Source organism: Rhea americana, unplaced genomic scaffold, assembly GCF_003343005.1.
Source record: "Rhea americana isolate MKP2758 unplaced genomic scaffold, rheAme1 scaffold_57, whole genome shotgun sequence".
In the NCBI taxonomy this organism is placed as follows: Eukaryota; Metazoa; Chordata; class Aves; order Rheiformes; family Rheidae; genus Rhea; species Rhea americana.
Window position 1 is genome coordinate 4,635,029 of NW_028186723.1, and position 11,209 is coordinate 4,646,237.

Here is an 11,209-nt window from a genome sequence, read left to right on the forward strand (position 1 = left end):
AGGCAGGCTATCTGTACAATGCGCTGGAGAAGAGGATGCAAAAAAGTGGGCATTCCAGCTTGCAAAATAAGTTGGTCTCTCACTTAAACTAGCTGACAGCTATCACTGAGGCTATGAAGTAAAAGTATAATTTAAACCCTGCATTTCTGGGATTGAGTGCCTCAAACTGGGCTGCAGAGAAATGTCTCCAAATGACAATTAATAGCCTAAAATTCAGACACCTTACCTTAAAATATATGAGAGGAGAAGATAAGTCCTCTTCTTGGTGAGCCACTGAAAGACAACTTTTCGATAAGCATCTGTGTTCAGTAATTCAATGGCCTTAGGATGTGGAGGGTCTTTCAATCCCCACTTGAGGTTTGACCTCTGTCTTTCATATTCTTGTCTCATCTCTAATCACCAGTGTTTACAGGTGGTTAATGCCATTTTAAACTGTTTCATGGGAAAACATATCATCTCTTCATTTAGCAATAAAGGAACAACTTTATGAACTATGAAAATATGATAATGTTATTAGACACTGCATGCTACCTTTCAAGGTGAAAAGGGTTTAAAACAATGCTTTCTTTGGTGGATTCAATAATAATAATAAAAAAGATCATCCCTTGCTAATTACAGCAAAGCATTGCTCTTCAAAAACTTCCTTGTCCTTTCCTGGTGATGTGGCTATAACTTAGTTTGAGTGCTGAGGGCTTATGTTTCATCCATCCCAAGTCTTTGGCAATTTCTGAGAGGATACACTATCAAAACCATCTAGAATTTGGTGTGACTGACAGCTGTGGGATGAGTGGTATAAAAATCTTTTACAAATAAACATTATTTCATAGAACAGATATAAATTTATGTTTTAATGGAAAAATGATTCACAATGATAATATTTTAATATTAACAAAGTCAGTAATATTAAAAATTAATTTGAAACATTCTAAGGCAGTAGACACAGTATATGGCAGACCTCTTTAAGTTATGCACATTAGCAGTATACAATTTAAAACATCCATTAATTAAAGGAAAAATATTCCAAAGCTGAATGCTGAAGGTTTTTGTTTGTGTTTTGAAATACTTCATATGTAGCGACACAAAAATTTAATTATCAAATGGTAATAGGTAGCTCATGAATAACTCTTGTACACGGCATTTGGATTATTTTCATCTCAGTTCCTCCACAGAAGCATGCACTTCCCACAAATGCCATTGCTGAGAGGTAGGTTGGTTGAACAGTTGCCTCAGAACTTCAACCCTGGTTTTCAGCCCCATATTTTGGCTCCTACGTTTTTCAGTGTTTTTTTATAAAAGACCCTTTCCTAAGTGGGTGAAAAAACAAATGTTAGAGTTCCTAAAATTTAACAAAAACAAAACATCTTTTAATAAGTCATCAAAGTATTTAAACTGAAATAAGTGAGAAGGTAAGTAATATCAACTTTAAAAGGGCTTTCTTAATTCAGTGTCTCTATAATCAGCTTCTAATATTCAGTTTCTCATTACAAGCAACAGAAATTACAGCTTGAAATTCTGAGTAAATTTGTGGAAAAGGATTTCAAGTGTTTTCACAATGCTTTACCCAGTGTGTGCATACGCATATGGCTATTTTTTTAGCCAGATCAGCTTACTGAATATTGATGAGCAAAATAACATTCATCGTTCCACAGTAGTAGATTTACAAAGTAAAGTAACTTCAATTTCTTTCTTCCTTCTTTTCTTTCCTACGTGTACATGTACATGTGTACGTGTACATGTACATGTATACAGTACATGTATACATGTACATGTGTACATGTACATGTACATGTATACAGTAGGATAGCTGCTGTTGCAGATCAAGGCTGAGTCTGCCCCTCAGCTGTGCTGCTTCTCTGGCTAATCTCGGTTTAATATCTAATAGTTCTTCAGGTCATTAAAGATTCTGAATGAGCCGACTACAAGAAACCTCTTCAGAAAAAAATGTCTATTTTCAGAGCTTTTTCACTTACGCTGGTCTACTATCTCATATATTTTCAGCTCAGMCAGAAGGAGGAAGAAACTAGAAACCATTATGTTGATTATAACTTTTAACTCCTCAATAACCTCAATATTGAAAGGTGAATGTCCAAAGAAATTGTTTCTTCCCAACAGACTCCTACAAAAGAGAGCACTTGCCACTCCCTTCTTTTGGACAGGCATTTCTTTACTGGTCACACACTGGTCACACAACACTCGTACACGGGTTGACGTCAACAGCCCCTTCCACCTGCTGTCTCTGAACAGACACATCCAGAAGTACTCCAGGAGGCTGAACAGTAACAAAATTTCTAGACGTTCTTGGAGATCAAAACTGAGGGATGCGTTGCCACACATGAAAATCGGTTACTTGAGGAAAGAGCAGAAAGTACCTTGACACTAAGGCTACACAAACTCCTCTCCACCGGCTCGGAACACAGCCGCCTTGCAGTGGAGCCAGCAAATTGGATTTACACGAGACAGTGACAAGAACAAGATTTAATGTTAATGGCCATCTGTAAAATGATGGTATGTCTTGATGTTCCCCTTTTTGGATGACAGGAAACACACTGTTTCCTGTCTGTGCTTCCTTGCCGGCAGCATCCGCAAATCCACCAGGTGAGTTTATAAACAGGCAGTCAATCACTCTGCCTCACAATTACACTTCACATAAATAACTTCACTCTAGCTTTATCTCCTCTCTCCCAACATCGCAGCTCGTTCTGCTACACGCTATGTCGCAGGGTTGTGAGACACAGCAGGTTTGGGATCACATGACAATGCAGGGCTCTTCAAGTATTAAGTAAATATTCCTGCCTGACACTGCTGGCCACAGAGGGCAAATGAGCAGCACTGCTGCAAATGCTACTGTTCTAACCACTCGGCCAGTGCAAGGAGAAAATGGTTATGAGAAAGGAGACCATACACTGTGGGCACAGCACCCTCCACCATGGCCCATCCTTTCACGATCCCTGGCAACCATGCAGGTTATCTTGTAGAGAGGTGCATGGAGGGACTGCGACCGACCTGACGCCATTGCCCTGCATGACATTCATGTCATCAGAAATTGAGACCTCAGCACACTGTTATTTCTGCTAGTACAGTTCAGCTAGCAGGACCAAGCTTCAAGCAGCTCCTGCCAAAGCAGGAAGTGCATTTAAGAGAGCCTTAGGCTATTTTTACAGCATAGTCCTAATAGAAGAGGGCCACTGGAACACTTTTAGTCCTCTATCTTGGATCTTGTCGTAAGGACTGGACTCTGGGTCGATGCAGAGATTTCATTTCTAACCAATTGAAAACATTTTTCTCAATGAGGCATCTAGGTGTTACATTCATCCTTGCTCCTCCCTGTCCCCGTGTCTATGCTGCCAGCAACATCCAAAACAGATGGAAAGGATCCCTGTAGCATATGTAAGGGGATCTTATTGTCCTAAGATCTCCTTGGCCTCTAACTTTTGTCAAAGAGACAAACACATTTCTGGGACATGACTTCTGCCATTTCTTCCCCAGTAGGGGTGGAGCTGCTGGGGAAGCTATGCACAGGACTCTATTTGATATGCCTGAAACCTGAGAACAGATGTCTGGAACAAGCCCTGATCATTAYTAAATGTGGAAATGACTTACAGTGTTATCACATGAAGGAAGCACACTCCCACTAGTTCTCATGTTCATAGCATTACACTGGCAATAATGCAGTTTGTAGTGGGTCTGATTTTCTTCTTTTTCCAGGCAAACATTTTCTTCAGCTCCCCTCTGAAGCTGTCATGGAGCCAGGCATATAGGAAGGCATTTGTACAAGCAGACATCATTGCAAACCAGTGACATAGCAGCTGAATGAAGTTGAAGTATTGCTTGTCAATCAGGCTGATATCTATGTCCTTTATCATGTTGAAGATATGCAGAGGCAGCCAACAGACTCCAAAAGCTGCCACCACTAAGACTAGCAAACGAAAAGTCTTTCTCCTCCTTGCTCGGTCCCACTCAGCTTGGCCTTGTGTGATGTTGCCCGGGACCACTCGGTTTTTCAGCTTGACTGAGATTCTCAGGTATGACAGAGAGATGACAGCCAAAGGCAGTACATATGTGATAATGAGAGTGCTGTAGGCATAAGCTAAGTGATCTCGTTTCATGTGGAACCAAAACTCCTCGCAGATGGAGAAGTCCAGTTCTGGGAATTCTGCATGGTAAGTGTGGACCAAGGCAGGAGCAGCCAAGGTACAACTCAACAGCCAAATAACAGCAAGGATATAAGCACAAACAGGGATTGTGAGCCTTCTTCGAAAAGGGTACACCATGGCATAATACCGATCCACAGCTATGACAGTCAGGGTAAAGACAGAGACGAATACAGTGACAGGTTGCATCAGGAAAACAAAGTAACACATGAAACGCCCATACACCCATCCTCTGGGCTCAAAGGCATACGCAAGGGTAAGAGGTACACAGGTTGCACACATGAGCATGTCTGAGAAAGCCAAATTGCCTACCAGAAAGTTGGTGACATTGTGCATTTTTTTTGTCTTGCAGATAACATAGATGAGAAGATAATTCCCAATGATGCCAATAAAAACCACCAGGGAGTAGCAGGGGATGATGAGTGGTTTGAAGGACTGAACAAACTGCAGCCCTGAGAATAAATTGCTAGCATTGCTATGAATAGCAGAGAAGAAGCTTTGGGAGGTTAAATTGTCCGAATTCATCGTTTCCCTCCTTTTGTAGTCTGTCCTCAGCTGAGTATAGTAGCTATCACTGCACTATTCTTGCACTCGATCACTGTGGGTAACGAATGGATTACTGGATGTCCACATGGATAATAAAGAAGCATCTGTAAAAGCAAAAGGTGAAGTTGTAATCCTCRAGAGGCAGCTTTCAGCAATTCCTAAGAAAAATCAAATCTAACCAACTCCTTTTGTATTTACTGTTAAATCTAGGCTTTGACAGCATGCCATTTAATAAACATTTAATGCAGTGAGTACTTACTTACTGCTGTGGTTCTTTAATCACATATGATTTTTTCCTTTGGATGACAAGAAGTGCCCTGGATGTCTGTCTTCTGCAAATCCAGGAGCCTCTGTGTGTATGTGGGAGAGAGAGGAAGACAGAGAGAATGTATGAGTGAGAGAGAGGCTGATGCACATTTACAAGCTAAGTGGAGATCAGTGTTTTTACAGTCTTTGCTACTAGGTCATGACAGCTTTGTGTATAAGCTTTTATCCCTATTGGTTGTCCTGGGTATTACGTTGCTCTTTGCGTATTTCTTACTGAAAGCAATTAGTTCTCAAATATCCTTTCAAGAATTACCTTCTCCTTGCAGTGCATCTGTAATTGCCCCACTCCACTACAAATTAAATTATGTTCATTAACGTGACCCTGCACTGTATCTAATCCAAGATTTACTTTACCACAGTCCTTTTCAGTGTGTGAAAAGGCTAACTGAATTTGCAGTTATATTGTGACTATCAAATAGAATTTTAATAAAATGTTGAAGCAAAATAAATGTTTATGCCACTAGAGGGACTCAGCTACTTATCCGGTGAATTTTTATGGTTAGAAATACACATTGAGCACATAGCAAAAAGAAGCTTTTACTTAAATTTATTTTCTAATGGTAGTACAATGTTTGCTCACTTGCTACCAGTCTTTTCAGTGGGATTTATATGCCTTTAACTATAAAAACATATAATAATTTAAGTATCAGAAAACAAAGACAAGCACCCAAATAGCTTAGCTGTAAGAGTTCATCTGCAGTAAACTACAGCAAACTATTTCTAATGCTACAGCTGTAAGTATTTGGGGTGTTTCTTCATTCCTACGGTAGGTTTGTAGTCAGTAACATTTTATATATCACATAACAAACACTATCCATTCTGTAAAGCAGTGTAAAGGGATCAGGATAGATGCTTAGTGAGTACCTAGTGAAGAAAGCTTCACCCTCAAGCTCTTAAGTATTGCCCTAACTCTCCCTTAACCTTCATTTCAACCACTTCTGGAACCAAGACTTTTGCTCATGAAAAATCAGTCCAATTCTACTGCATCCATTTATAGCAGCTAAGATCACTTTAAAGATCCACCACTACCACCACCAGCAGCAGCCTAACAACTTATAACTCCTTCAGGGCAGAGAAGATTGGTCTTTTTCTCAAGGCACACAGGGGATTTAGCCACTTCAATGGACCATTTATGTCCTAATCTCCCAGACTACTCCAAAGAAATATTAACTCATTATTTTCTATGAGGCAGCAGAGAGACCCACTTCCTTCTTTTGCCTTGGTGGCAAGAGTGACTGACACAAACCAAAGATTTAAGTAGATTTCAGACAGTTCATAATCCTTTCACTAATCTGAAAGCAGAGGCTAATCTTGTGGAGCCCTTGTTCAGACCTGTGCCATTCTCCCACAACCATACATGATGCATGCATATTTCAAACCTAATCAGTGCTGACTCTGTGCCATACGTTTATAGTTAGGACTATAGTATAGACTGGAGTGTGGCTGTAGTTCCAACCTGAGGGAAGAGCGAGCATGTATCTGCAGTGCTCAAAAGTACCATCCCTCAGTTCTTGGATGTAATATCCCATATCCCATATGAAAAATGGGATCTTATATCCCACTTCAGTGTCCAGCCTTACCTATCTGAACCAAATGGAGTGTGGGAGAGAATAGTACCTATTTACCTCTACATACCCAAACCTAGAATATTAGAGGGATCTAAGGCTGGACGTTGTACAGATATGATAAAACAGGGGTTGTACAGAGATGATAGAACAGGGGATTCCTACTCTTTTCACCTCCCAATGTGCTCACACTTTTTGGTCATAAGCAGCGTTCTGCATAATTATTTCCTAACACTCATAAAAACAATTGTTTCACTTAGTCTGGGAGAAAACTAAGCTCTGGTCTAAATCCTACTGAAGGATTTCTCGACTGATTTTAGTAGGATTTGGATTTGGAAACGAGCATGAGCCAAAAGGCATAACAAAATGAACTGAGAACATTTTAAAATGGCCTTCATATTGCCTACATCCTACTGGAATTTTATCACTTATTCTAAGAAAGAAGCCTCACAGTAGTATCAGTGCACACCTAATAACTGAAAATCACATTTTTAACACAGTGATTTTTCTCTATTTCTTTCCCAATAGCAGCAGAATAAAACTCGGTGTAATTTTATGAGGAAAAGTTTTATACTTTGTTGCCTGAGAATAAAAAATAAACAAAATATCATCTAAGTAGCCTTTAAGGTCACCTTAATGCTCGGATCACAGAACCCACAGTAACCTTAGAGGTTCTTTCATTTCAAGCTGGACCACACAATCTTTTCTGCATTTTCTCTTATCTCTAAATGTGCCTTCTTCACCTCTGAAACCAATAACTGGTACTCTTCTGTTTAAAGGCTCCCATCCTTGTTCTGTTAGTTTCTGTTAGTTCTGTTTGTTTTGGCTTCAGGCAGAAAGTTTTTTCAGCTCAGCTCTGTTCTAGAGCCAAGACCTGGAAAGATAATATTTACTGAGGTATTGAACAGAAAGAGGTATTTCAGCATTTTACTCCAAAGAAATCCTCTTTTCTCCTTTTAAAATTGCAAATATTAGTCTTGCCTAGAATTTCCTAGATTAGACGAAAAAGTCTTTCAGGGACCAAGTATACGTCTATTTCACACACAGCATTTTCTCATTAAGAAAAGGTCACAAAAACTGCATTACTGTCRTAATAGAATTGTTTTGACATTCCAAGTATATAAGGATGTCATGCACAGGAATGCTGATTGGTGGCTAATGTGAAACCCAGGTCTTCCTTAAATCAAAGGAAAATGTGATACCTATATGTGGACCAACATGTCACAGTGACATTTCACAGCTGAGCTTTCATGGTCACTTAGGCTAACCTGTCCAGCTTTGTACTCTTGAAGTGGAAATATTCAGTTAGCTGTTTTGTGACTTTCAGAAAGTGGTAAACTACTTAAAACACTAGTACTGTTTTTTACATGTATGTCTGATCATGCCTGTAGTTCTTAACTTAAACAGCACGATCCACGAAGCAGACTGGATCCCAGYGGCTATTCTTGCAAAGTTCAACAGTACTTCTTAAGTTAGTGAACCTTTTCTTCTACTGCTTAGGCTTTACAGACTTCAAAATGTTTCTCCTCTTATCAAAGTTTTGAAGTTTCAGGTGTTAGTTTTCTATGTTCTTGTTCAGTTGATGTATATCTTTTCCTATAAAAGATAATGGTTTTGGATCACAGAATAATTCTTAGAAGGTTTTGTATTCAGCCAAAGAACTCAACAACTTGAATGAAGAGCTTTGAATTTAAGTCAAAATGTGAAATGTGCCTGAAGTTGCATGTTACCTAAAGAAAAAGGGTTCTACTCTTCACTAGACAACTAACAATTCTTAGTCTGCTGAGCAAAGCAAGCCTGTTCTTAGATGGCAAAAGTCTTGCACTAAAATAAAGATGAATGTGTAAGAATGGAGGAAAAAGCAAGGGGGAATGAAGGCATTGGATCACAATTACCAGATCAAGGCAAAAGCCAAGTGTAGAAGTGGAAAAACTTAAATTGTCAGCAGCCAGCTAATCCCTATTGCGGAGTTCTGAAAGAACTGCAGATGAAACTGCTGGGTGAGAAGTAAAGGCTTCTCCTATCTTTATGGCATGAAAATACAACCCTGTGATTGGAGAAAAACAAATGGAACATCTGTCATTAAGAATAGGAGAGAGAAGAGAAAGGTGAAGGGAAATGCAGGTCCTTTAGTCTGATTGCATATTACAGAAGGCTTAAGACTGGATTCAAGGAAAAGGGAGAGGAGGAGGAGAGGGAGAGACAGAGAGAGAGAGGAGAGAGACTACAGCACAACTTCATTTATCAAAAGAAACTTTTGTCAAACTAGCCTTCCATGTTTTTGTATTATTAAACTAATTTTCAAGACCTAGGAAATGTAGTAGCTCTGTCAGTTTGGGCCTCAGTAACACATATGATGTAGCAGCATTTGACAAACTGTTAGTTATGCAGGAATAAATTAGAACTGTCCTAAGAACTGTAAGGTAGGCAAWGAAAGAAACATACAGTATGAAGGAATTGGGCCAGAAGGAAGTAACCATTCATGCTCTTCAAAAATCCTGCTTGGGATTAACCAGTCCTGGTAGCTCTTCTCATTTTTTACTATGCACAAAAAGCAGGACTAGACCAATTGAGTTTGCTAGCACCACTGTTTGGAAACAGAGACAATATGGAGGATGACTGCACTATTACACAGAAAAACTTGGATAACCCCAGGCAGAGGGGAAGAGGAGAAGAAGTTCAATAGCATTACAGAGTAAAGACTTGTCAAAAAATATAGAACAAAGGTCAGCAGATAATAAGACTTTTCTCTATGGCTTAGGATGAAGTGAACTCTGTTGCATGTCTGTATAATGGAACAGGCAGTGCATTTGAAAGTGCAAGGAAAAAAACATACAGTTTTGACTGTGACTGAAAACTTTGTCTGAGATTGATCTAAGGCTGAATTTGCCACTAGTTTTTTACTGTAAGGACAAAGTTAAATCTCTGGAAATTTTTCCTGCTTTGAGTTTCTATTTACCAGAGCTGAATTACACTGTAGGGGAGGACAGCAAACTCCAGGGTGGGTAAAGAGGTATTTAAGCTAAGGGACAATACTAATGAAAGCACAAACTCACCATGGGAAAACTTAAGATGGAAAGTAGRACACTTCTAAGCAGGAGGGCAACAAACTGAATTGCTCTGGACTGCTGATTTTTGGAGCAATCAATGCAGTATGGAGGATAAAACACCTCCTTTTAAGCAAAAGTTTGATCCATTTATCATGTGTGTGATGTATGATTACTTACATCATGCTTGGACCTCAGGATGTACCCTTCCACCTTACACAGATACAGTTTTAGACTTTGGACTTCATGCTCTTCTACTTGAAAGTAACACCACTATTTTCCTTTTCAGCAATATTCTCATTGATAATATTCAAAAGATATCATTAAAAATTTTATATTTGCACACCTCTGCACACATGGGTACCACTGAGAAAGGTGTAAGTAGATCTTCTGATGGGAAGATTTGCAATTAGTTTCTGTTCAGATCAAATGAGCAGAGCCTGAATGTTTGCCAGATGACCTTTCACAGTTGCTGTTCTTGGTACCTGCTCAGAGGAGCTGATTTACAAAGTAGGGAGAAAGACAAGGTTGAAAAAACAGTCTGGGTGGGGCAAAATGTATGTGGGGGGAAGTGGGGCAAAACTTTGAGAAATATCAGATCTAGACTATTTCTTTTCCTTCATTTGTAACTATTATCTGAGGCAATAGTGCTGATGTGTTATGGAAAAGTGTGTTTATATTTTATTTATGACTAAGTTAGGGCTAATCTGGGAAAAGGCATGTGAACATCTTTGATCTTAAAGCTGAAAGGTCTCCCTTACAAGGAAGGATTATACTGAAACCATATGGAGAAAAATCAGATCCAAAAATTCCTACACCCCCAGAAAATCTGACAGTTCTCCTGTGCTCATGAGCCCTGGAGGGATGTAGATTGCAATAACAATACATGCCCCAAGCTAGAACAGACTGTGGGAATAGTTCCCAGAAACACCTGCAGATTGAATTCTGAGTACTGGAGAAACTCAGCATTGGAAGTGTTCGTGCAGATGTAAACAGTCAGGAGTCAGCATCGCACACACCCCTAGGGGCACATATGCTGTTCAGCCCTGACAGAGAAAAGAGTTGCCAGGAAAAGCTGAGCCTTTGCAGCAGCAGGGTGAAATACTGCCTCATCAGTGACACTTCTTGGCTCATCTTTTACAGCGCCACAGAGAAATAGAGTTCGTCTCCCCTCCTCTGCTGCTGGCGTCCGAAAACCCTCCAGGCAAGCAGCGCTCCGTGTAGGCCAGCATCACCTGAGGGACTGAAAAGTGTACCTCCCTCCGGGCTCTGCCCGGCTGCGGAGAGATGCTGGCCGGGCGCCTTCCTCGGGACCCGCACGCCCAGCCGGCGGGGGAAGCCCGGAGCCCAGGACCGCCGCCGAGCCGGGCGCCGCGCCTTCAGCACCACGGACAGCGCCGCCCCGCACCGCCCCACACCGCACAGCACCCCACTGACCCACACCGCACAGCACCCCGCTGCACTGTACAGCACTGCACTGAACAGCACCCCACTGCCCCACAACGCACAGTACCCCGCTGCACTGTACAGCACTGCACCGAGCAGCACCCCACTGACCCACACCGCACAGCAC

At 40.7% G+C, this 11,209-nt stretch overlaps 1 protein-coding gene across 1 annotated transcript in view; it reads right to left on the reverse strand.

Annotated features, from left to right (window-relative positions):
- Positions 1 to 3,642: 3,642 nt before the first annotated feature.
- The window catches only part of PRLHR (prolactin releasing hormone receptor), a 34,480-nt gene continuing 26,913 nt past the window's right edge, over positions 3,643 to 11,209 (reverse strand). Inside the window, exons 2-3 of the mRNA XM_085319045.1 lie at positions 4,957 to 5,047; positions 3,643 to 4,801 (exon numbers count right to left, since the gene is read on the reverse strand). Coding sequence (XP_085175171.1) covers positions 3,645 to 4,676 — 1,032 coding nt within the window. The 5' untranslated portion in view covers positions 4,677 to 4,801; positions 4,957 to 5,047 and the 3' untranslated portion in view covers positions 3,643 to 3,644. The remainder of the gene's footprint in view (positions 4,802 to 4,956; positions 5,048 to 11,209) is intronic.